The sequence below is a fragment of the Parambassis ranga genome, chromosome 13, assembly GCF_900634625.1.
Source record: "Parambassis ranga chromosome 13, fParRan2.1, whole genome shotgun sequence".
NCBI lineage: Eukaryota > Metazoa > Chordata > Actinopteri > Ambassidae > Parambassis > Parambassis ranga.
Window position 1 is genome coordinate 588,059 of NC_041033.1, and position 27,586 is coordinate 615,644.

General features: G+C 42.9%; 2 protein-coding genes across 2 annotated transcripts; one reads left to right on the plus strand and one right to left on the minus strand.

Annotated features, from left to right (window-relative positions):
* The first annotated feature begins 519 nt into the window (after nt 1-519).
* Nucleotides 520-6,256, plus strand: LOC114444948 (galectin-4-like). The gene is made up of 8 exons (XM_028419854.1): nt 520-677; nt 1,725-1,813; nt 2,947-3,151; nt 3,325-3,441; nt 3,557-3,706; nt 4,564-4,652; nt 5,429-5,585; nt 5,749-6,256. The coding sequence occupies exons 1-8, from the start codon at nt 645-647 to the stop codon at nt 5,893-5,895; spliced, it is 987 nt and encodes a 328-aa protein (XP_028275655.1). The 5' UTR covers nt 520-644; the 3' UTR covers nt 5,896-6,256.
* Nucleotides 6,257-7,709: 1,453 nt separating this feature from the next.
* Nucleotides 7,710-18,715, minus strand: gal3st2 (galactose-3-O-sulfotransferase 2). The gene is made up of 4 exons (XM_028420651.1): nt 18,245-18,715; nt 11,890-11,994; nt 10,596-11,217; nt 7,710-10,388 (listed from the first exon to the last, which is right to left on the minus strand). Exons 1-4 carry the CDS (start codon nt 18,298-18,300, stop codon nt 9,486-9,488), a joined length of 1,686 nt encoding a protein of 561 aa, XP_028276452.1. The 5' UTR covers nt 18,301-18,715; the 3' UTR covers nt 7,710-9,485.
* Between the last annotated feature and the right edge of the window lie 8,871 nt (nt 18,716-27,586).

Genomic DNA, 27,586 nt, shown 5'->3' on the forward strand with positions numbered 1-27,586 from the left:
CATGTTCAGATCAGATGAATACATGTTCAGATCAGATGAATACATGTTTAGATTAAATGAATACATGTTTAGATTAGATGAATACATGTTTAGATTAGATGAATACATGTTTAGATTAAATGAATACATGTTTAGATTTAATGAATACATGTTTTTAAGGGATTGTGGATGTTTGTTTTTACATGTAATTCTGAGGAATGACAACTCTGTGCTGTATACACTTTCACTTATGAAGATTACTAGGTAGCTGATAACACAGGGAATATAAAAAACAGCGACAAACTGGCATGGAGTCACTGTCCCTCATCGTCCCCTTTACCACAGGCCACCTGAAGCTGAACAGATGTTCTGATGTTCTCTGTACGCAGAGATCAACGCGCCTCAACCTGAAGAGTTTTCCTGAAAGAAAAACAACTTTTTTTAAAACTCTACAAGTCCAGGCGCCTTGCTTTAATCTTCTCTGCGCAGTATGACCTGGATGACTGACAATCTTTATCAACAAGCTGTACGCACAGCTCCTGGGAGATTACCGCCTACTGACGGGAAATCGAAACTTAACTGTAGCATACAATAAAACCAACGCTGCCAAAGCGCGTCATTTGGTATCAGCGTCAGCCTGCAGCTGCACCAACCTGTCTGGGACCATGGCTTATAATCAGCCACCTTTTAACAACCCGGTAAGTCTTGGGGAGGGCCGGGAGTGCCCGTTACTTTGAGGCTGGCTAGAAAAACACTGTTTATGGAGAAATGCTGTGGGCGACCTCGCTGTACGGTCAAGTGTGTGAACAAGACGAACACTGTCTGTGTCGTCCACGTTCTGTTTGTCGCTAATTTTTGTTGAATTTATTTCCGCAGCAGCCTGCTCTCATTTCAGAGCAGTTTCAGTTATAAGAGGTGCGGGCTGCAGCTTCCCGTAACACGCGTCAGCGAGCCGAGAGAGAGGACTCACCCCGGGGCAGGATCCAGTGTTTTAACTTAACAAAAAACAGTTTGCTGCGTATGGAAAACATCAGATCAGAGTAAAGTACCAGGCCCAGTCTGCGTTAAACTATGCTGCCATATGTTATGGATTAAAATCACCCGACTTTAGAAACAGTGAAGTTAGTGGGAGGGAAATCATCAAACAGGAAGTACCCCAAGTGAGTTTACACTTGAGCGCACTGACACATAAACCGCTATCATCTGCTATAACTTCTTCTTTTAAGTTCTTCTTCTTCCTCTTTGGAAGCAGTTTGGAAATGGGGCCTTCTTATCAGTCACATCCCCTGTTATCCAACCAGGGAGAGAGGACCAGGTTTCAAAACCTGAACCTACAGCTTTCTGTAGCAGCTGATGATGTGATTATGTCTTATCAATAAAATGTTATATTATGTTAACATAATGCTGAGAGAGGAGACAGCAGGAGCGAGGGAAGGAGTGTGGAGTACACTGTAATACGTTCAGGGAAAGGGGCTGACTTACTATATCTGTGGATGCTGCCCCCCTCCCATTCTGCCACTGTTCTGGTTGGGAGTCTGTGTTTTTCTGTGATTGGGACCTCTGTGGGTGGATCTTACAGAAACTCACATGACTAAGATCCCTGTTGGTGGTTAATGGTCATTTAACGACACATGGCCCTGACACGGATTCTGTTTTCCTGATGAATGATTACTATACATACCAAACCAAAAGTACAGCACAAAGTCCTTTTTGAAGCGGTTATTTACATATCAAACATTTTCCAGATCATACCCTTCACTGGATCGATCCATGGTGGCCTACAGGAAGGGAAGAGCATCATGATCACTGGACGAGTCCTCAATGGAGCCAACAGGTCAGAGCGCATGTATCTTTAGTAGCTGTTACCTATCCAGTTTAATTTTCTCTCTTACAGCTACTTTTGAGTTTAGGGCAGCCTACTACAATAACACACACAGATGTGACCTCCCAACTTCCAAGCTGAATTCCTTCCTTCCTGCAGCTACGCCTTGACTTCCTGTACATGAAAATCATAAACAGGAATGAAAAGACAATGTGCAGCCTGGGTAATATGCATGTGAGCACTGCCCCTTACACAGCCTGTTGTTGCTTGTTGCAGTGCTGTTGCATCTATAATGTTCCTCTTTTGTGAGCATTTAATCATGCCTATTGGAATTCTCAGTGAAAACAACATGAGGCACACCTCTACATGATACATTGAGGTGGCATTACACTGAAAAAAACATCATTTACCGTAAATCAAATTGAAACCTAGTGTGCACATACATGTAAATCAATACCACAGCCTTTAAAGCATGGAAAATGATGTAGGCCATCTTAGCCTATTGTTGTTACAAAGTCACAGTGTTAGCTGATTATCTTTTCTTGTTAATCAGTAACATTGCTGGTGATTCCTCTCTGTGACCTACATAACAACTGGCTTCAAAATAAATCTTTGACCAGGGTGGTGGACTAAGCATAAAATAGGAGACCCTCTGATGGTAATGACGATGAGATGATCCTGATGTTTTGATGGGATGACTGAATGAAATGACAACTGACAGCAGCAGAGAGCGCAGCAAGTGTTGTTTTGAGTCACTAAAACACATGTTGCGCATCCTCGAGAGTCAGTGTGAAATCTCTACTTTTTTACAATTTAAACGTTACACAGACACAGCCCCACTGTTTGTCAGAGCTCTCTGTTCTGGAAAAGGAAATGGAAAAAAATGCAATCCGGCTTGAATAAGAGAGCGCTAACATCAAAACCCTGTCTTTAAGGTAGAGGTAGTTTTACACAGACATTTCACTTCATTAAATGCAGATTCTTATAATACAAATGTCGACATCAGCACTGCCATGTTTTCTCACAGTGCACATTTTAGTATCATAGTGAGTGTGCAGTATTGCATTAAATTATCTACCACAATATCACAATAAGCAAAATCCAGCATTAGTACATCGTTGATGATGACTTCTGTTTGCCTGAAGGTTCCATGTGAATCTACAGTGTGGTTCCAGGCCCGGTGCAGATATTGCTCTCCACGTTAACCCCCGCTATGATGGACATCCTTATGTGGTCACCAACACCTTCCAGTATGGCAGCTGGGGCTCTGAAGAGAGGAAGCAAAACTCTCCATTCCTGGTTGGCGCTGTCTTCCAACTGAACATCACTGTCTTACGTGACTCCTACCAGGTCTGTGATCAGGCACCTTTTAGTTAGAACAATTTATTCGTACAGCTTCCTGCTATGATTCTAGTAGACTTTTCTGCTTTTATTAAACTTTTCTCTAAAATATATCAATCATGTGGAAAAATGTCTTCTGGGCTCAAACAAATACACTTCTACCCAATAATCGTTCTCTCCAGCTGACCGTCAACAACTGTCACCTGATGGAATACAGACATCGTCTCCCATTTCAGCAGGTGGACACCATCTCTGTAGATGGTAAAGTGGAAATTTACACCATCGCCTTCAGCTCTGTGGTGAGGACTCCAACAGATCAATTCTTCTGGAGGTTGCTGTGTGTTAGTGCTTATGTTACAAACACTCATTAGCTCAGGCTAAAGTGATTTCTTGTTGTGTTTATTCTCTGCACAGCCAGCATTTCCTGGTCAGCCGGTGTTTGGTGCACAGGTAGCCTTTCCTGTACAGGGTGCCTTCCCTTCATGCCCAGCATTTCCTCCTCAGCCTGGATTTCCAGCTCAAACTGGCTTTCCAGGTCAGCCTGGATTTCCTCCTGCAATGCCTGTGAGTATCTGGCACTTATACTCTACACAGTTTTGTGTAAACTTCAGTCTTTTCCTGTTTTAACTATATCAGAGTGCCTCCTGACAACCTGCAGAGTTCCACAAGGTTCAATACTAAACTACAATTGTCTGTAGTTAGTCTTTACATACTCCCATTGGCTAAAAAAATAATGACATTTTTAAATCAAATGTATACAAATGACACAAATATTACCCAGAAGACAGATCTATCAATTCCTTCCAATGAAACATGCATGTTTGTGAATGCATCAGTAAAATAAATGGTACATTGAGAGCGAGTTGTCTTAAGAACCTTCTGGCAGTAAAATAGCATTAATTGGACGCATTGGTCTATAAGATCCTCCTTGGTTTGGCTCCACCTTACTTACTCTTCTTCAGAGAACTATCAGCCACCATGCCTTACGATCCAGTGGCATTTACCAGCTGCAGGTTTCTCATGTTCGGACTGAACTGGGAAAACAGGCCTTTAGCTTCTCTGCTTCTTCAGCCTGGAATACCCTCCACACTGAGTTAAACATTTCTGAGCTTGATCTCATTTAAAGCTTTTCATTCTTTATTATGCAATATGCAAAAAGCATCCATCCATCAGTTCCTGTGTTTTTAAGATGTCTTTCTATTGTTGCACTTATTTTACTACTTTCATAATTGACTTTTATCTTGATTGATTCTTAAAAAGTAAAATGTAAAAATGTAAAACCAGCCACACTGTCTGAATTCAATATATCAGTGTTTCTCAGAAATGATCACTGCACCTTCTAGTGTGCTGTGGTCACAGCAGCTAAAGTCGATTCAGCCTTTGGCCATACTATATATGTTTTATTTTCTGTCTCTGTACAGGCTATTCCATACAAGACTGCCATCAGTGGTGGAATGAGAGCCGGCAGGACCATCACAATCCAGGGAACTGTACACCCCACTGCCAACAGGTCTGACTACGTCATAGAATAGAATAGAGTGTTACCTATGACACAGAGACGAGGCAGTGATTATTTATTTCTCAGCAGCCTGTCTCACAGCTGAAACTGCAATTGTAAAGCTCAGTTGAGTTTCTGTGCCATGACAACTAGCCACTAAAAGCAGCATTTCCGGTCTGTGCATGTACAACGTCTAGTAAGTACAGATCAAATCACACTGTGGACCTGTCAGTTATTTACAGTACACCATGACAGGATTGCCCAGTGAATTTATACTGTCCAGCTGCACACACCACAGATGTGTGTTTAACCATAAACTGGTTTTCTTTCTTTAAAAAAAATCCTATATAGCTTGCAGCTGAAAAATACAATTACATATTCTGTCAATCTAAACAGCACAATCACAGAGAACTCAGACGTGTGTAGCACAGCTGTATTTAACAAAAATGTACAAGTTCACTTGTCTGCTTATGAACAGTAGAAAGCCTGTAGATCAAACAAATACCCTGAATATTTGTCATGTGTCTGCTGATAACAGGTGAGGTCATCACATTTTGGTCTCAGTTGTGCTGAGAGCATTCCTTTTTTCACAGAATCTTACATGGGAATGGGGCTTTAAGCAAAGCGATTGTAATTTTAGCTTAATTTTGGCAATGTTTTAGGCATGCATTCAAGCCTGTTGGCAGGTATTGCTGTCAGAGGGTTAAACGGTTTACCTCTGGTTAACAGCAAAAAGACTCTTTTTTTGTAAATCTGTGACAGCCTTCTTATCTTGTGTTTCTTTACAGGTTCTGTGTGAATCTCGGCCATGCATCTGGCATTGCTCTGCATTACAATCCACGTTTCAGTGAGAACACTGTGGTACGAAACACAAAGCAGTGGGATCAGTGGGGCTCTGAGGAGCGCGGTGGAGCGATGCCTTTCCAGAAGGGGAAGCCTTTCACTGTACGTGTGCAAACATTTGAACTACTGCCTACTGTACATCAGCCATTTGTGTTAAAGTCCCTTTTGTGTAGACCCTTGGCACCTCCAAGTGGTACACTGCAGTTTCCAATGTTATCTACAGGAGGCTGTTGATTGGTTATAATATGATGCTTATTTTTTTCAGTTGACCATCTGTTGTGAGAGCCACTCCTTCAGAATTGTGGCCAATGGGATGCAGACACACACCTACAAGCACCGCTTCACTCCCCTCGCACACATCACCACCCTGGAGGTTGATGGAGACATCAGTCTGACCTCTGTGACTGTGTAGGCCTGGCTGCACATGAGATCATCACTTACTGCATGTTAACTGATGGCTATGATTATGTACTGGATATTGGTTATTTACTCATACTTACATACTTCATACTACATATTGTCATGATTATCATTCATTAGTTATTAAGGCACCAATGACAGTCAGGGTTAAATTCAGCATGATTAAATCCAGCACTTTGGGGTTTGCAGGAAAATAGTCCTTGAAGTGCAGGAAGACATATGGAAATAACATGACATCACAGCAGTGATCAGTGGCATCTGTACTGTATTCAGGAAAAGCTGGATTTGAGTCCTGTATATACAGTATATCAAGTCTTAGTCAAGTATTAAAAACAAAATGCTTGTTATTGGCTTATGTGTGTCAGTCTGATTATGTTTGAAACTATGCTGTTTACATAGTAAACCTGGTTATTCGTATCTCTGTATACCACATTACTTGCTTACATTCAGCAGTTTGCGTCTCTCCATCAGTACTCCAGGTTGCATATCCAACTGGAACCAGGGCATGGTTTTGAAGATACTGCAACACTGCATAATATCCACATGTAAACACAGAATGATTGTATAATTAATTATGTAATTATGAATGCTTTGTAAGACATTAAAAATACATAAAGTGGATATTTTCCAGCTAGAACCTGATTAAACCAAAGGCAACACGATATACAGTTTACAAATTTCCAGGATGGCTGTGGCTCAGGTGGTAAGGTGGTTGTCCTTTCATCATGAGGTTGGTGGCTTGAGGTCTAGGTTAAGGCCATTGCCAGGTTAGCAGTGTGAAGTCCACCTAACTCCTAGTTAATACAAACAGGTGGAGGTTGTGAGTGATCCTCTCTGTCCTGTCTACCTCATCTTGTCCTCCTTCATCCGGCCGACTGTCAGCAGGAAGGTTCTCCTCATGAGTCGGGTCCTGTTCAAGGTTTCTTTCTGTTAAAAGGGATTTTTTTCTTGCCACTGTTGCTCTTGAGGGGGTTCAGGCTCTGGAGTGCTTTGAAACCATTCTGATTGTAAAATGTGCTATATAAATAACATTGAATTGAATTGTAATAATTTAGAACAATTTCAGTCTCCATGTGGGTGACGTGATCCATTGTTCTCCAGCTCCCTCTCTCGTCCATCGGAGAACCTGCTTTGTTAAATGCACTGTTAAATGGCAGCCACGAAAGACATACAAGACATACAAGACTGGCATCTGGTGGTTAGATTATAACAGTGTCTGTCTTCCTTGTGTCCTATCATCACTATGAAGTGAAGGCCACACACATTTATGCTCTTGATTTATTGTTTTACAATCACAAAATATTCCTAATAAAATACTATAACCGCAACATTTATAGAAATGCATTATTCATGAATTCAAAATATAATGTAAGGCCTAAAAAATACACATAGCTATAACACTGACTATAGCTAGAACTGACCATAGGCTTTATCAGACAGTGGAGCGACCCGTGTAGAGGTGAGCTGGTGCTGCTCAGACTGGTGCTGCTCCTTGCTGCTGTCACCTGTGTTTGCTGGGGTCCAAGCTTTGGGAGTCTGTAAAAAGCCTTGAAAGATACTAAATGATTACCTGTGACCCCGCACTGCAGGATAGAGTGGGTTCAGACAATGATAGATGATGATTCAGAATCATCTGTTTAGAAACACAGCAACACAAACTTCTTCTATTACATTCAATTAAATCTTCGACTCACCAAGAAGTTAGGAAATTGATAAAATCTTAACATAACAAAACCTAACATATTTATTGATCAATTCATGTTGCTTAAATATTGCTTTGTTACAGTAATTAAGACTCCAGAAACATAAATTAAGTATTTTTTAATTTGGTAACAGCGTCCCTTGATCAAGGATTTAACTCTTAAGAAAAATAGAAGAGTATTACAATACAGTCTGGTCTATATCGTTGTCTTGATGATTACAGATCATAGCTCTATGTTTCTATGTCTCAGCTATTCCTCCAAGCAGAACTGAAAGCATTCATGAAGCAGGACAACTGGACTTGTTGGCATTCCTTGAACACATTTGGCCCCTCCAGAACCATTGAATACACATCTATCTATATTCTCCACCCTAACCGTTATATACACATCTGTATTCCCCACCATACATATAAACCTGACAAAAAAAAAAAAAATAAAGGCCAATCTTATTATTTAAACATGTGGACAGCTTCACAGACAAAACCCCCAGTGTTCCTCTACATGTAAGCTCTGACCATGGTTGTATCCATAAATGTTAGCTGTTCAAGCTTCCTTTCCAAAAATGTAGCATAAAGATTGATGTATACATACATCAACTGTGTTTTAAGACACTGCAGTCAGGATATTGCTGTTTGTAGATCTACTACATAAAGCCCCATTCATCTTTGGATGTAACAGCATTGTGCAATCAGACATGCGTATCAGCTGCATTGCCAGTGGACAGTTCTACCATGCCAGCTTGCCCTTTCTGACAGCACAGGTGCTTTTGGCCACGCTTCTGCTGCCAAACTGTGTCTTTCACACAGAATGAAGGTGCAGTAAAAGGAACAGCCCTGTAGGAAACAGAGTGAAGATGTGTCTGTGAGACAGAAGTCTGAGCTGGTAATGTTTCCATCCTTCATGCTGAGCCAGGCCAACCAGCTTTGTTTAATCAGCATAGGATTGTACATGTGAGCTTTGTGTAGAAAGGCTTTTTAGAACTAAACTAAAACTACAAAGATGCCTAACCTGACTTGAATTATAAGATCATTGTCTTAATCCATCAAATGAACTACATACGAGCAGAGATTTTGCTACAGGATAAGAATAAGCATCTGTATGGCAGTGATATGTCAGATTGTCAGGTTTCTATGAAAGTGAGCTCCTACAAAACATTGAACATTGACATCCAAATCTTTGTAAAGGGCATGCTGCTGCTACTGGAAGGCACTAAACATCTAATCAAATGACCCTAACTATAACCCTAACCCAAGCAATATGGGATTTTTGGGACTGATACTGATGTTGCTGTTTAGGTAGAAACTATGCTGACATAGGTAAATATTATATTTACTTATTACACATAGTGCTGGCATGACACCTTGCTAACTTGGTGTCAGAGCCAGCATTATTTTGAAAATCTGTGTTGTTTAAAACTTCCCAACAATGTATTTGATGAACTACACTACAGAAAACTTAACATGAAGACATCATGTGACTCACTGCACCACCATCTGCTCAGCTGTGATGCTAACACTGCTACATGTGCTGCAGGCAGTGCTGAGAGAAACCATGTTAAGTTGAGGAGTTTATTAAAGCAGCTCTAGCTGTGTGGTAATAATGAGCCAAAACACACCAAAAATACACTAAATATGTGTGTATGTGCCAATACAGTAAATTTAAAATTGCAGAAATGTTGTTTCAGAAGCTCTGATAGGTTGGTGTCCCCTATGGGAAGTGATGGATAGTGCCATAAATTTTAAGGTCAGTAGCTGCTACACTTTTATCTTCATAATTTAGGAGACAAAACATTCACTCTTTCACTACTCAGTGTGAATAGGTCCTGTTCAGGTTCTCCACCAGTGTGTTAGCAGCACACTTGTGGAAGTCTTTGGGGTTTTCAGTGTTTAGAATTTGACAGCCTGTTTGTTCTTTTTTCCGTCTTAGCACTTGTCTCTAAGCGCTGACGCTGTGGAGCAGCTTTCTTTTTCGCTTGACTGTGCTTAGCAGCCAGTAGTGGGAACTGTTTTGTGTATAGAAGATCTGTGTACTGTAGTTCTGGAGTTATCAGTCTCTGGCATTTAGTTTTGGTTTGTGGGTCTAGGTCTGTCTTGAGGTTGTAGCCCTGAATGACTGCTGCTCCATACTGGAATGGCTTCAGACGAGTGTCTTTCACCTGTGACGGGTGTACTGCACCCCCATCTTTTAGACAGGTGTTGGCCATCCTGGCCTGTAACTTTCTTAACTCAGATACTTCTGTCTTCATCTTCTCTTGCCCTATCAGAGCATCCACATTTTGCCAGAAGGTGGTGTTAAAGTGCAGGTAAATCCTCCAGTCTAAAGCGTTCCACCTCTTGATTTTTTCTGCAGTATTTGCTGAAAGTGTGTGTCGAGTTCTTTCACTGCGACTGTTGAGCCTGAAGGAGACCACGTCACTCAGAGACCAGCATAGGGCATGTTTCAACAAGATCATGGACTCATCAAAGTACTCAGATATAAGAATAAGGTGGAAGTTCTTTTCTATGGCTGCAATGGCCTTGTTCACTCTTTTCTCAATGTCTGCATTGCCAGCTACAATGTTGTTTTCAAATCCAAAGTCAAAAGCCAGAACATTGTGTGCGTAGTGGCTGTTGACTGCTGATGAATTGTAGTACTTTTCACTGTTGTCTAAAAACTCATTCAGGCTGGGGGCCTGATGGAAGGCAGCAATGCTCTTGAAGTAAATGAAGATGGACTCCATCATATCTACAGGATGTCTCAGGATGGAGAAGTAGAAGGTGTCCTCAGGCATCACTTTAGCCACCTAGAACATGACGAGAGAAGCACCAAGTCAACAGAACAGCCCTGCCTCCTCACACTCTGCTGATGAACACATTAGATTCTACAAACATTCTGCTTTTTGTGCAAATTCTGTATTCCAACAGTTTTACATGTACTGTGAATCATGTACACACACACACACACACACACACACACACACACACACACTGTAAAATGACTTGAAACCTACCTCAGCTTTATTAAACCTCATGTGGTTGCACATGATGTGGAACTCCCTCACACTTCTGCTGCTATATCCTTCCACAAAATATGGAGCAAAGTGGTATGGGTAAAATAACTGGCTGTGTTTGTTCAGAGGCAGGGCGAAGGTCAGGTTCCTGCTCTCACCATAGCGATACAGAATGTTAAGGATAGTGCTGCTTGCAGTTTTGTGTGTCTTGAGGAAAACAATGTGAGACTTCGGCTGGCAGGTGGCAAGGGGAATGTTCACCAGCTTTCTGTCTGTACCCGGACTCAAACCTGTCCTAGTGCTGCGGAGGACCAGAGAGCCTTGAAGTGCGGCACTCGCTTTGTTTTCCGGGTTTGGTAAAACTTTTCGTGCTTCCTCCCGAGACCTTGTATCACCGTGATTGAATTCATTCCGGCCTCCTGACAGACTGTCATCTGATGGTTTTTCATATTCTTCGTTCTGATGATTACGGCCTGCAGTCCTTTCTGTGTATGTTGTGTCCTGTTGTACTGCCAGTGAGCTCTCAGATTTCAAGACTACCAAAGCACTCTGCTGAGTAGGTAACAGTTTCTGTTTGAAGACAGAGAACCTCAGACGTGGGAGTCCTGTCAGTCTGTCGTTCCTGGAAAATATCACATTGCAGTCAGTATGAAGTACCATGATGGCCTATTAACTGTTGCAGGTTCAGTATTTCAGTGGTCACACACATAAACAGCATGTTCTACAGTATATGTTGACACATGTGGCACATATATACATATTTTAGTTTTTTAGGCTGCTTTTTATGCTTGTAAAACTTAAATAATGTCTGTAAATAATAATCATCAAAAAACTGCACAATGCAAACTCTAATAAACAATATAACTCAACATACACCAATCATTAACAGATAGAGTGCAAGCAGCTTAACTTTGTCAGTTACTGCACCCATAAATATTTGCATTGGTCCCAAGCTCTAGGTAACCCAATAAATCTTGGTATCCATAAAATGTATGTATGTAATGTAAAGTATATTTAGCTTAGTAACTATTTAAAACGTAAAAAAATGAACTAATGTCATGAATGATGATTTTTCTCTACTGCTATTTCTTTTTTGTGCCTGTTAGATTGCTGTTTCATCTTTAACTTATGCACAGCTAAGCATAACTAAGTTACACAATTACACTCAGACAAAAAGCCAAGTTAACCATGTGACACTGTAAGAACAGTTTGACAAATGGAACATTTGTTGGCTACAACTGACCAAAATAGATATTATTGTTAGTAATGATTTGGTCTAATGTTTTGACTTTACCTGGTCTGACGCACAACAAAGGTCTGAATGGCGACACTGACCACGAGCAGGATGAGGAGGATCCAAAGAGAGTGACGCCTGCTGGTCAGCCATTTTCTCACAGATCTGCAGGGGTGCACACACACACAGAGCTATAAACCACAGGTTCTCATAAGCACTGCAACAAACATCAGTCAACACTTAAGAGTAAACTGACACTGACATAAGCTGGTTCATGTTGTTTGCACCTGAAGCAAATGGAACTATTTCTCGAAAATTCCATCCAGAGCTCTGGAGCATGTGTGTCTGTGTCTGTGAGTGTGAGTAGATTTTTGCTGGAGTGATACACTGCTTGCCCTGCCAAGATGAAAGTCTGGAAGCACTCAACGGCTGTGGGTACTGCTAGAATAAATACAACACACGTACACACACATGCATGCACACACACATAGGGACACATTCTGACCCACGGTAATGAGGTAATGATGTCATTTATTTTGGAAACAATGAGTGGCCACTTCATCCTTTATCTAGTAAAGACCAAAGCTTATATGTTGTATGTTGTATGTATATGTATGACAGATGGATGCACAAATTAAAGTCATTATGCCACCAGCTACAGCTTTTGACAGGTCAATGGAATTACACTAATAAAGAACGTGTGTGTGTCTGTGTTTGTTCTGTGCCCTCCCTAACAACTGTTGAGGAACTGTTTGATCTACTGTACTTCAGACTTTGTGTGTTGTCGGGAATCCAAATTAAGTGTTTGAAATTGTTTGAAGAAGCACTTGTTATACTTGCCTCAGTTCTGCACAGTTACTGATTGTAGCTAAAATACTGAATAGTGTCTGTGGGTCACTGGCAGCTAAATCAGCTGGTTTGTCCTTCACTTGTTACTTTGTTACAAAGTTTGGAATGCTCTGATCTGAGTGTGGCTAAGCCTACACAGCCTTACACAGTAACATTATTAGTAGAGGTGCACTCGTCAACTGGTAACGAGTCACTGCCTTCATATGATCAGAACTCCATCACAGAGTAGTAGAGAGAGTAGTAGACACACATTCTTTTACCTTAAAAGCACTCTAGAGATGAACGTAGGCCTGTCCTATACATATATAAAAGACACCAACATTGATAACCAAATATCCATATTGTGATTCAATACTTCTGGACAGGCAGCTAAGTCAAAATATGCTTTGGAGCTGAGTAACTGTGAGGAACCCACATACAGACTGACCCAAATGAATTCATGCCCTCCTCTCCCCATCCTGACTCACAGAGGGAGAGGAACTCTTATAACTACAGTTTATCATCACTCCCTAAGAATTATTATTTTCAAGTTGCAAAGTCTGCAAATATTGTGCAGGTATGCTGTTAATGTCTCTAGTGCCAACCATCAACTAAGTAGTTTTTTATGTTCTCACAGATATTTAGATTTTCACAAACTGTCTCAAAAGTAAGAGTTTATAACCTCTGACCTCCCAGGGGGAAACAGGAATACCTATTGCCAGATCATTCATTTGCCTTTAATCATTCCCTCAGATAACCCTCCTCCTTATTTTCCACCTTTTTGTGGAAGTGCATCATTGTAGACTCTTGCTGTCTGCAATTTTTTAAAGCTCATGTGGTCAAGCCAAATGGCTGCTTGGAAAATATATTGAGAACAGATGAAACTGAATTAGAATTATTTGGTTTAAACAAGATGCCTTATGATCAGAGAAAGAATGACACTAAAACCAGTATGTTGGTTTGGTCCTGTTGTACTGCAGCTGAGCCTGGACAGACTCCCATCATTAATGGAACAAACCATTCTGAATTATACCAGTTATTATACCAGGACATGTGTCTGTGAGCCACAATCTGAATGTAAATGAATGTGCTGTGGTGTACTGGGTTAGAACAGGCTAGAACTAGCTTGTCTTGTTTTAAAAAATGAATGGAATGACTGCTAATAGTTTTTCATTCTGGAAAATCTGTAAGTATAACTCAAAAGTATGACTACACTGCCAACTTATGCCAATGTTTTGTTTTGCTGGAACACATAACCTTTCAACCTCACTGACGTCTCTGAGAGTCATAGCCTGGAAAACCTTTGCTGTTCCATCTCTTCTTTAACCTTTCAAAGAAGTTTAGCTTTCAAAGCTTAGAGGGTAGCTGGAGCAGGATTATTTCCATGTCTATATATGCACAAATGCAGAGATGTACCCACTGGCTTAGTTATGTTCTGCCAGAGCCTAGCAGTCTGCTGTAGTGGCAGCAGCAGGTGACTGTCCTTACATTTCAATGTTTCAGTCTACTTTGTGATATGTAAATCAGTTCTGTGACCCTCCTTCTTTTGCCAGTTTCCATTAACTCTGAATACCGAGGCAGTCTTCCCCTCCTGTCACATGATCCGTCACTGTGGCCCCATTGTTCACTACAACATAAGTCCTGCACCACTATGGAAACAGCACAATCATGGCTACAAGAGAGAGAGAGAGAGAGAGAGAGATAGTTTGTGTGGAATAACACAGGTAAAACTCATAAAAAGTGCACTGACAGGATTATTAGCTTTCAATATCCAATTATGTTAATTAAAAATAACATATTTTTAACATTTCATTTTTGTCATTGTCAGCACTATTTACCAGCAGTCTGCTGTTCCAATGCTGCTGCTCTTTATGGCACTTGTCAGCAGCATCTGTCTGTATATCACATAGTTTGACCTACTCCGTTGTTTCTAACACTCTTAGCACTGTCCACAACACATAAAGCAGTGTTAGCATCACAGCTGATGTGAAATTATGTCTTTATGGTAAGATGCTTGTAGCTTAAACCTAAAGTTTGCAAAGTAGCAGCAAGCTCTACTTTTCACTAATGTGCATGTACCAGCTAATATATCGATAACAGATTTTTCACTAAAATATCTGTCCCAAGAATCCAATATTGGTCTGGCTGTAGTTTGGGGTGAATGCTGTGTTTATTGCTATGTGCCCATGTGTTTGGTCTGAGTGGTATATCTTTATGTATTTAAAAAAGATTACAAGGTTTTATAATGTGCATGTACAGTACAAAGCACAAGTTCTGTTAATCCTATCTTACAGTGTATGCAAAGTTAGTCATGTGATTTTCATATGTATGGAAATGATGTGAAAGCCAGCAGCTGCTTGTAATTTTATTGCAGAACACTCTTGTATAATTTGAATTGAATGAAAGGTTTGTGGGAAGAAAAACTTCATGTTTTGAGCTCTACTGCAACACCGGGAGTCTGCTCCTCCTCCAGGCTTAACAAACACACATGAACATTTCACCTCTGTGTGTAAATCAAGATGTCGCTCCAGGTAGAATTCCAGGCATTTAACTGACAGCAGTGGCTTGAACTGTACTGCAGTTAAATCAAACAAAACAGCCACAAAAGAAGAAGAAAATGTACACACACACATAAAGCAGGTCAAAGAAGATAAGAACACAGGTAGTGTAACTGAGTAGTTTGAAATGCACCATGGGGGCTTATCCCTGCTGTAGTCCACCACCATCTCCTTTGAAAACTAGTGAATTATAAAATCAACACCCAATCTAAAGAGACTGGAACTCAACAGATATAAAACATTATCTGAATTGAAACATTGAGGTCTATGGGGATTAAAGGTTGTTACATACTCCACGAGAATAGAGAATGTTTTTTTCGCTCTCGGTGCTCCAAGAAGATGATGACTGATGTCACTTTCTTCTCAGAGGGCTGGTTTGACAGGTCTTGCAGCTTGTTCTCCACACATCATCTGAGCCAAATAGCTGCAACAAATCTTCTTCCTCCTCCACTTTCAAACATTTTCACTTTTCTGCCGTTGTTCAGCAGCATCTTCAAAGCCCGTGTGGGGTGCAGTGGGAGGGCCCTATGAGCAGTTCTGCCCATATGTTTTTGTTCTTGTCACCAGGAGAAGACATAAACATGTCTCTGTTCTGCTGGCGTATGTAACAAGCTTAACTCAGGGTGTAATGGGAACTGCAGTTTTTGACACGTGGTAGTTTAGTCATGATTGACAGATCAAAATGGGACAGTATTTTACACATCTTGACCTCCATAACCCTGTCTGCAAGAGAATTCTGACTTCCATTCCTTCACCTAGTGTGCAGACGTTAGTGAAAAATGTTTTGATAACCTAGAAAGAACACCTGAAATATCTTCTGGGTCAGTCCTGTAGCCCTGAATGACCTTGTACTGTTCTGGAGCAAGCACCACCAGCCTACCACCCTGCAAACTGGACTACCGTTACACTTATCAGGCCCAATCAGCAGACTGCAATCTGATGCCGATAGGCTAACGTTTCACACAGCCTGGAACTTTGAGTAGGATACAGTATCTGCACTGAGCTGATAACACTGTTTGGATTTGACCTTTAGATAGTACTTCCCCTACACTCTCTGACAGAATGTTATACTGTATATTTTCAGAAGAAATTACCCTTTTTAACTGGAATGCATTATCAGGGGAACAGTCATTTGTAGGGTCATGTTGGAGTCTGAAACTGACAGCTACCAAGCATTAAACCACCAGGCTGCAGTGTGTCAGATGAAATCAGTAAATATTTACTTTCAGCTACATATAATTCATCATGTTTCATTGCAACCAATCCATGATATGTTTTCTAATCCAACAGAAGTTAATAAAATACTGTGTGGGGAACAGCTTGCTGCAGTCACATTCCTGCAGTCTAATACTCCATATATAATAATAATAATAGTAATACTACTCCATCAACAGTCTGCAGCTGATCCAGAACGCAGCAGCTAGAGTTCTGACAGGAAGCAGCCAAAGGGATCATCTCTCCTGTTCTAGCGTCTCTTCACTGGCTCCCAGTGGACTCAAGAATACACTTCAAGATCCTTCTTCTAACCTACAAGGCTCTTCATGGACTTGCTCCATTGTATCTGCAGGACCTGATTGTACCATATGTTCCTAATAGGACACTCAGATCTCTGAGTGCAGGTTTACTTGTAGTTCCTAGGATTCATAAAAGTAGAATGCGAGGACGAGCCTTTAGCTATCAGGCACCGCTACTATGGAACCAGTTACCAATCTGGGTCAGAGAGGCAGACAGGTAGAACAGGTGTCATAGGGCTGAAATCTTAACTTTTAGCATATCAATGCTGCTATGCAGTTTCCCTCAAATCCCCCTCTCACCCTCTGATATATTCTCTTGGTCCTACAGAACTGAAACTTCCAGTGTGTCACAGTACACAGCTGAAAAAAGAAATGAGGGGCCAGTAACAGAGCCATTATCCAGCTGAAGGCACTGGATATCACCACATCAGGTCCAAACCCAGCCTTGGCTGGTGCAAAAGAATAATACACTTTAATGGATTAGCATCACAGTGCAGAGTCCAGCACCTTCCCTTCGACTTCTGGGAGAAGCTGCTGTCTTTTAGGTGCTGTGTAATTGACCTAATTAGCCTGTTTTAATTAGGGCCCGAGCACAGAGCTCTATTGTAGCTGAAGGAATTGTCATTAAATTCAGACTGACTTCAGGTTATTTTTACGTAAGCCCATAAAGTGTTTATTTTTAAATAGACTGTTGGAACATTTACCCATGTTTGCTTTACTTTCATTCTAAAAAATAAAAAATATTAAAAAAAAATATAAATAAAATATATAAAAGTAAACACTCAAATATAAAATAAATTCCAGCATGAAAATGATTTCAGAATAAAAATGGTTTTAGAGACTTCGAAAAGTGTTTTCCTAAAAGGCAGAAAGATAATCTGACCCCTGGAAGCACGCTGTGTGTCAGCAGCGTTTTCACTGCAATGGACATCAAGTCATGTCGGTGCAGTTTAGATGGTTCCACGGTGACCAGAGAGGTTTAGTCCATCTTTCTGCGTCAAGTAAAGTTAATGACAATTTATATGTTTTCCTAACAGAATAAATAACCCGCGGTAACATCCATCCATCTTCTGAACTGGCGTGTCCCGTACAGGGTCACGGGGATCTGGAGCCTTTCCCAGTTATCGACGGGTGAGAGGCGGCGTAGCCTACACCCTGGACCCTGGACAGCAGTGCACCGCAGGGCTCTCGAGGTACGAGCATAAAACATCCATTACTGAAAGTTTTGGTTCTTTTTATGACGAACTGATTTGTGTATTATCGCTATTCCACATTGCAAGAAGTTGCTGTAGAAGTATTTTTGATGTGTGAGTGATCGAGCCTGGCTCCAGCACAGAGGAACGCTGCAGGAATTTAACCAGCACAGACGTGACGCGCGTTTTATGGCCGCACTGTGCAGAGCTGGTGGAGGAGAGCCCACAGCGGAGCAGCAGCGGGCTGTCAGCGGGCTGTCAGCGCGGTCTGCGGGGACCCACTGATAACTCAGAGCGATCTGTCAAGTTAGAGTGCACTTACGAGGTCGCAGAGCTGAGAGGCTGGTCTCTGGTCCATCTCCTCGGTAGGAACAGCATCTCCTCGAAACAATGATACAAGTCCTGCGCCGAACGCCTCCCCGATCCCGATCCTCCCTCTCTCTCTCTCCCTCTGTCTCTCTCCCAGTGTGTGTGTGTGTGTGTCTAATACATCTCAACTCCTGCCGAACCGTCAGCACTCTCGTGTCAGCTCCCCACTGAGTGTAGCGCTTGTTTTTTCGTTTCCCTGCAGTAAGCTGCTCCTCAGCGTTCCCTCTGTGTTAGATCTGATAGGATTCTGAGACCTGAACCTGGAGTATTTGTGAGCCCTAACTAAACAAGTTAAGTCAAAGTTGGAGCGCCTCAGCAGTTCCCCTCAGGCTCTAACAGAGACAAGCTCTAACAGATTCCACTGCTCCATTTCAACTTTTCTTCTCTTCTGGATGCTGTTGTGGTCTAAGGAAAGCGGCTCCAAGCTATTTTGGTGTCCTAGGCTTGATTTCGTCAGGAGGAGGAGGAGAGAGCTTTAGGTTACTGTAGTGGTTGCTGTGCTGTTGGGCTATGGGGTGTGTATTGCTTTGAATAAGCCTACTTACTCAAAAATACTCAATACGTTACGTGTTTGTGACCAACAGGGCAAAATGCTCCATGAGGTCAGATCTTGCATGGAGCTCCAGACCGAGGGAGCTTGGCAGTTATTTTATGTTTCTTCCATTTGTGAATAATGACACCAGCTGTTGTCGCCTTCTCACCCAGCTGCTTGGTGATGGTCAGCCTTGTGTAGGTCCACAGTCTTGTCCCTGACATCCTTGGAAAGCTCTTTGGTCCTGGCCATGGTGAAGAGTTTGGAATCTGGATTGATTGATTGAACATTTCTAGTTAAGATTTCATTCTGATGCACTTTTAGTTAAATTAGTGTAACTTCTCTTTACAAACCAATTAGTTCGGCAGTTTCGCTTTAAAACAATTAATCATCTGTGGAAGCTATAAAACACTAAAAACATCAGCCAATCCTCCGGGACGACCCTGTGCGGAGTATTGGCTGGTTGTCACTCTCTTCCTGCTCTGTGTGCACCAGAGAGGTACATTTATGACGGCCGAAGTCACAGACCACAGCTCGTCTTCAGGTAATGCGTGTCCATGTGATTGGAGGCGTGGCTTCAGGGTGAGCTTGGAGACAAAGGGGCGTGTGTTTACTTTGGAAATCTGGCTGACGGAGTTTTTAAAATCTCCTACCCTACCTTTAATTAGTGGGCAAACTTACAAAATCTGCAAGGGTTTTAAAACATTCTTTCCCTGTAGATCCTGCAGATATAATGGAGCTAGTCCAAGTAGAGCCTTGTAAGTAAGGAGAAGGATTTTGAAGTTTATTCTTGACCCCACAGGGAGCCAGTAAAGAGAAGCTAAAACAGGAGAGATGTGATCCTCCTGTTTTAGCTGCTGATTCTTGTCAGAGGGCTACCAGCATAGACCATGGATCTGTTACAACTTTTGCAACAAGCAAAATCCAGCTCGCTGCCTTGTAACATGTCAGTAGCTTCAACTTTGCATTGACCATCTTAAATCTTAATATGAACCTTACCTGTGACTTCTTACCTCTCTTCATGCTCTGCTCTGCCATTTTGACCCAAGCTGGGACCCGGTATTTTTATCCTGTACCACCCACTCCCGCTCAAGGCGCTGGAGACAGTATTTGCGTTGGGACACGCAATTCTTGGAGACTCTCTAGCAGCACCCCTACAGCAGGTGGCACCCTAGGCGACCGTCTATGTCATTTATGCCAAGAGCCAGCTCAGCAGATATGAGTAGAGAAAACTGTGATCTTTAATGAAAATGACAGTGATACACAGTGGCTCTGCACAAATGACCAAAAACTGGATGAGCAGATTCTCACCCAAGACCTGAAAACAAATAAAAAAGCTATTCAAACGAAGGTAGCAGAACTCTTCGACTTCAAGAAAATTATCCAATATCTCTTCAGAAATGTACAGTTCAAGATTGGTTAAAGGTGACTTTAGTACAGTAAATGTGAATTCAGAGATTGAGTGATGTCTCAAGGCTTTTTTTGATTTGCCTACAGTACTACCTAACATATCCAGAATTTTGTGATATCACATTTTTCTGTGCTTTAAACCACACAGCCTGTATCATGTCATTGGTGTCTGCAGGAGTGGTCTGTAGGAGCTGAATAACAGTATGCCATTTAATCTCTCCAAGCATACAGACTTGGAAATCTTGGTTATTTTATCGCCTGTTGGTTGCTAAGTATCTGCCTTGGAAATAAAATAACTGTGGTCACCCATAAAATGCATTTTCCAGTGAATAAATGGTCTGCGTGGTCGTTCAGTGTAAAGCATTTTGCCACATTACTATCCCTGCAGGCCCAGGAGTAGCCTTTTATTTGTCTGGAGTGACTAATAACTGCCTTTAACTGCAACATCTACTAACTTTCATGCTTCTGCTCTAAACTCTCTTCCTGTGGCCTGCATGTGTGTCTCAGATCACTCTTCATCAGTCAGCCCAGGTTCACCAAACCAGTTTCACTGCCATTCAGTATGTCAAGCCCCAGCCCTGTCAGCCCCAGCCAGACCACAGACTCCACCGCTCTCCATGCCAACATTGCCTCCTCTCTACACTCACCAGCATCAGTCCAACTACCATCTTCATTTTATCTGTGTCAGCTTGATTAAGAACACTATTTTAACTGAACATTGAACTGAATGTTTTTATAAAATGGGTGATGATGTGTATTAACACGTTTCTTTTTTATTTTGGTGCTACCATTGGGCTGTGTCAAGAGCCTACTTTACCTAAAGATTACCTTGAATAACAACCAAAAATACATTTATTTATGAAAGTTTTTAATGTCACCATATTCCGTTTGTTTTAATGTTGTTAATTTAAGCTGTCATCTTTTATTATTTCTTTCTTTTGACTTTCAAGTTAGGAGTTACAATTTTGCAGGACCTCAACTCCATTCCCCTCACCAGGATTTTAAAAATGCTGAGTTTCAATGGTAAAAAAAGTTCAAGCATGCAAAAATGACATTTGAACTGAATCAGTATTTTATTTTCTCCAGATCTGTACAATAGTAACTCACAAACATTGTTATAGTTTGTCATCACTAACAGTTTCAAAACTTCCTGTCATCTTAAAATATTACTTGAATTGTCTTGTCACAGAAATGGTTCTGGAGGTTTTTAGGTTGAAATATAAAGTCTATTTATGCTATAATGTAAAAATAAAGTATTTTTTATATGTTTTGTTAAAAATAAAAAAAACATTTTTTAAAAATCATGTTTTTAAAACGATGACATTTAAAATCCTCGTATTGACTGGCATTGTGTTAGTGAGAAAAGTTCCTCCAACAATAAACAATAAACACAGCGATTAGGAGAAACTGGAACAGTTTACATACACAATATTTTTGCAGAACCAAATAAGCATAATTAGTACATGACTTTTGTATGCACCTTTGCAAAATTAGCAATGTTTTAACCTTGAAGGCCATGCTCAGCTCTAACCATGCCTGTATTTGGATTAACCTAGATTTTGGCAGACACAAAGATTCTTCCAGACTCAAAACAGCTCTTCAGAAACCTTTGGGTGGCAATACAGAAGGTTTCTTTGTATTTATTTATACAGTCTCATCTCTGCTTGTTGACAGTTGTAATTACTGTGTACCCCAAATGAGAGTTGTTGTTTCGTTTTTCTCTGTCTGGCCTATTGTATTGTTTAGGTCTGAGGTGTCATTACATGTACCCGCCATGTTTATTTATACAATGTCTTGTTTTACAAGTGTTTGAGTTCACTCCAGAGATACATGCTCCACATCTGGGAAGAGCCCCTCTGAAATTAGCTATGCTAATATTGCTAATATATAGCAAGTAGATTAACTATTGTCAGCAGGCAGGAAAGAGACCAGCCCCATTGTTAAGTTTCCCAGTTTGCTTAGAGGAGTCAACTGTGGCAAACTATATCAGCCGACAACCTTGTAGCTGAAGTCTCATGTGTATTGTTATTGATAATAACAACTACACAGTCTCTAAAACAATGCAGCAGTGTCAGCCAGTACTCATATAGTATGCAGTGCTAGTTGCACAAAACCTTAACCTTTAGAGCATGTAGACATTTCTGTACAAGTTTGCCCATCTAATCAGCTGCCTTCCTTGTGCCGTCCTTGTGCTGCTGTGAGGGGGTAAAAACGCCAAAGTCTCAGAATTTGTGGGGAGGGGGGATGTGGTCTTGGCCCACAAAAGCCTGCTTTGTCTCATTGAACACAGAGGTAAAATGAGCCTGCACCAGTCACCCTCACAGGGGTGAACATGGCATTGTGTAAGTCCAGCACACCACCCACACACACACTTACACACACACAGCCTTTTCCTCACTTCTTCTTTGCCCAAAGAGGATGGCATTGTGTACAAGCACAGAGCTTAAACTGTGTGCATGTTGTTTGTGTGTGTTGGCAGGGGACAGAGTGTGGCAGGTGGGGATTAGACTAAACTGAGTTTTAGATGTGGAAACTCTCACGGACCACTGAATACAGATCACTTCGCTGTGTTCCATTGTTTCCATTGCCATCAGTGCCAAATCAAAAACATTCTCTATTTCTCTTGCAAATTTTTGCAGTATTGGCTTTTGTAAAATTATACTTGATATTTATCTGTGGATGCTCTCATTCATCCAGGTCATAGTCATTTCCAAGAGTTTAAATCAAGGCAACTGGACTCAAGGATTGTTGTTTGAAGACGCTTCAGTTCTGCTACTTTTCTGGTTGGGAATCTGAGTTTAATGTGTTCAGGACCTCTGTGAGTGGATCGTGCAGGAGCTAGTTGGTTAATGGCCAGTTAATGACCAGAAACTGTGGGATGAAGGGACAGGGTTGTGAACAGGTGAGAGCTGATGCCTCAGCCCTCCCCCTCTGTTTAGAGAGGGTTTTTCCAACTGACTGACTAAACACCACATATTTCAAATACAATGAAAAATTCTACAGACAAAAACATGGCTGTGCCATGGGCTCACCTGTATCCCCAATTGTGGCCAACCTTTACATGGAAGTGGTGGAGGCTAGAGCTCTAGCTTCCTTCCCAGGAACAGCTCCATCCCACTGGTTCAGATATGTAGCTGACACATGGGTGAAGATCCGAGCCAGTGAAGTGGAGCACTTCACCAAACACATAAATGCAGTGGACAAAAACATCCAGTTCACTCGGGAGGATGTCAAAGACAACAGTCTGGCATTTCTTGACTGCCTTGTTCACACTGAAGCAGACAGGGGCCTAAGCATTGAGGTCTACAGGAAACCAACCCACACTGACCAATATCTACTTTTTGACTCACACCACCCACTGGAGCATAAGCTGGGGGTCATCAGGACCCTACAACACCAGGCACAAACAATACCCACAGAGACAGGAGGTAGAACCAAGGTGCAAAAACAAGTAAACACAGCTCCCAGAACTTGTGGCTACCCAAGGTGGGCCCTGGTGAAAGCTGGCAAAAGGAAAGATCAGCAGACAGCCCAACCAGAACAGGACCAGTCACGCCGGAAAAACCTTGTCATCCCATATATATCAGGAGATTCTGAGAAACTGAGAAGGATTTTCAATGCACATCAGATCCCAGTACACTTTAAACCCAGCTCTACACTGAGACAGAAACTTTTAAATTAAATATAGAGATGTATATGCCAAATTTATACATGAAAATGGGGTGGCAAATATATGAACAAGTTAACATCACATTTGCTACACTGCAACTTAGCACTGAACTAATTCTATAACATCATGAACAATGTAAAAATTGATGCATTACATATGACGCAAAAATAATGAGTATGTGAAACTAATGGTGGGTTGTGGTTGGAAGATAGACGTGTTATGTCAATATGCCAAGCTAGCTGGCTTCAACTTTTTAAAACTCATCAACATTTTTAAAAACACTATGTCATGGTTTCAGCCAGGTCTTTTATTTTGTAGTTCAGTTTCTGTTTGTATTAGTTCTAATTTTACTAGTCACTTCCTGTTTTATTTTGAAACTCGATCTTCCCCTTGTGTTTCAGTTCTGTTTACTTCCCCTTCCTCATGTGTGCTCCCTTCCCCCACCTGTGATTACCTGCTCCGCCCTAATGTGCTTCACCTGTGTCCAATTGTCTTCCCGCCCTCCTGTGTATAAAGCCTGTGTGTTTTCTGCCCCTTGTTGCCAGTTCGTCTTGTGAGTCTTCCATGCGACACAGCCGTCCAAGTAGCCTTTCTGCTCTTGTGATTTTTCCCTACGTGTTCTCGAGTAAGCTTTGGATTCTTGTGTTTTTTCCCTACGTGTTTTCGAGTAAGTTTTGGATTCTCTTGTGTGTGACTTGGTTTGGATTTGACTACTGCTTTTTTGCCTTTGCCTTTTGGATACCTCTGCCACGTTGACTGATCACCTGTGTACCGAACCCTGGCCTATATTAAAGGAACTGAGTTTGTTTTCACCTCCGGCTAAGTCTGCGTTTGTGTCCGCCATCTCACAACCCCTGACATTACGAACTGGCCCGAAAAAGGACACAGCGGACATGGAAGAGGTCAGAGCGGCTGTTAAAAGCCGAAGCCTTCAGTGGGCACCATTTAAAATGGTGCGCCTCTGGAGCCAGGTTTACCGGCTTAGGGAAACTGTTCAGGCCGAGTTAAGCCTGTTGGACAACCTGCCCTCACCTCCCACAGACGAGAAGGAGATGTGGCGGATGGTTAACCGCAGGGTTGTCCTGCTTCAGCAACTGGGGACATTGTGGAACTGGAAAGAGCTACTGAAAGCTGGCATGGACCAAGTGCTGAGCACAGAGCCTTGGCTCCACATCCATTACATCGGGGCGTTCCAGGAAATGGAGGAGTTCACTGCTCCTGTGGCCCCCTTTCTGCCCTCCTGGTTTCCCAGTCTCCAGTCGACGTCGCTCTCCCCAGTGCCGCCTGGGGGTGGGCTCCCGATGACGTCACCACTTCCGGTTCCGCCCGGAGGCAGTCTCCAGGCGACGCCGATCACCCCAGTGCCGCCCAGAGGCGGGCCCCCGGCGACGACGCCACTTCCGGTTCCGCCCGGAGGCGGGCCCCCGGCGACGACGCCACTTCCGGTTCCGCCCGGAGGCGGGCCCCCGACGACGACGCCACTTCCGGTTCCGCCCGGAGGCGGGCCCTCGGCGACGACGCCACTTCCGGTTCCGCCCGGGGGCGGGCCCCAGACGACGTCGCTCCTCCCTGATCCGTCGGAGCCAGCAGGGCTCCAGACGATGTCGCTCCTCCCTGCTCCGTCAGAGGGCGGACTCCAGACGTCGTCTTCTCCTGCACCACCCGAGGGTGGGTGTTTCAGTGCCTCCTCCAAGGATTTATCCGCCGAGCTTGTGGATTTTTTATACCTTGGAACATTTGCGGCATTGGCACTGACTGTAGGAGTGTCCTTTCTGAACTCTAGAGGGTCTTCCACCCTGGGCTCCAGCCCAGGCCCTGATGAACCCTCAGCTCCGGGTCCCAGTCCTGATCCTGGTGGGGTTCCGTCCCCAGTCTCCTATCCTAGTCCTAGTGGGGTTCCGTCCCCGAGTTCCACTCCTCATGGGGTTCCGTCCCCAGTCTCCTGTCCTAGTCCTGGTGGGGTTCCGTCCCCAGCTTCCTGTCCCGACCTCGGTGGTCCACCGCTCCCGAGCCCCTGTCCCGACCTTAGTGGTCCTTCGCTCCCGAGCCCCAGTTCCGACCCCGGTGGTCCACCGCTCACGAGCCCCAGTTCCGACCCCGGTGGTCCACCGCTCCCGAGTTCCTGTCCCGACCTTAGTGGTCCTTCGCTCCCGAGCCCCAGTTCCGACCCCGGTGGTCCACCGCTCCCGAGCCCCAGTTCCGACCCCGGTGGTCCACCGCTCCCGAGCCCCAGCTCCGACCCCGGTGGTCCACCGCTCCCGAGCCCCAGCTCCGACCCCGGTGGTCCACCACTCCCGAGCCCCAGTCCCGACGCCGATGGTCCTCCCTCAGTTCTGGCTTCCTGTCGGGACCCCGGAGGGTCCCCTGCTCTGGTTTCCTGTCGGGACCCCGGAGGGTCTTTTGCCTCGTCTTCGGCTCTGGCTTCCAGTCTGGACCCTGGAGGGTCTTTTGCCTCCACATTAGTGTTACATGTAATACAGTAGGGCTGTGGGTTATTATTTAATATCCAGTAGTATTGTGATTACTTGAAGCTTTTTCCTCAATTACGATTAATGAACGATCATTTTTATTGTTTTAAAATAATTACAAGTGATGTGTGTGTGTGTGTGTGGGGTAGTTAAGTTATACTCAGCTTCACTTGTGGCTTTGAGTGAACGCAGACTAGATGAAGGAGGCGGAGTGATGTGACTTAAAGACTCCACGAGGAGAGAGAAATCTGTTTGTGTTCCTGAGGTGGCAGAAATAAGAACAGACAGGACTTGTCATACTTAACGTGAAACAAGTGTGTAGTGTGTAGAACTCCTCATACGGCACCCACTGCAGCACATGCAGCGCTCACACACACATTGGCAGAAGCAGCAGTTCAGGTGAACATGTATGAAGCGGAGATATTTGGTAAAACAGGCAAAGTCGTGAAATACCAAACAGTAGCAACATCGTCCTCCTCCTCCGTGTCAAACATGTTTGTTCACCTAAACTGCTGCCACCATGCTGAGTTCCGGACATTTTAGTTAAACCAGTGTTGCTGGTAGATGAAAAATTCATATCATCTCATCAGCCAAAACATCAGCCAATCCTACGAGGCGCCCCTGCGCAGAGTATTGGCTGGTTGTCACTCTCTTCCTGCTCTGCACGCACCAGAGAGGTACGTGCATGATGGCTGAGGTCACAGACTGGTTGGAGGCGTGGCTTCGGGGTGAGCTCCAAGAGAAAGGGGCGTGTGTTTACTTTCAAAATCTGGCTGACTCACTGAGTTTTCAAAATCTCCTACCCTACCTTTAATATATATATGATCACTGCCATATGTCTCTACCACAGTGCTATAGTCAAATCAATTCAATTCAATTTATTAATATAGCTTTTTACAATCAGAATTGTCTCAAGGTGCTTTACAGACCCAGAGCCTGAACCCTCTTTAAAACAACAGTGGCAAGAAAAAACTGTTGGGATTAGTTTTCTGATTAGAAGACAGATGCAGAACAGGACTCAATTCATGAGGGTAGAGGGTAGAAAAAGAGTTTGGTACACAATATGGCAGTCCAACCGTCTAGTTTGCAACACTGTGCCAGCTGGTACTTTTTAACAAACAATACAACTCCTGGTCTTCACCATTCATTTTTTGTTTTTCTTTCTTGCACTCAGCTTCTCATAACAGTCCCTAAATGTGGAACAGTCTATCTCTG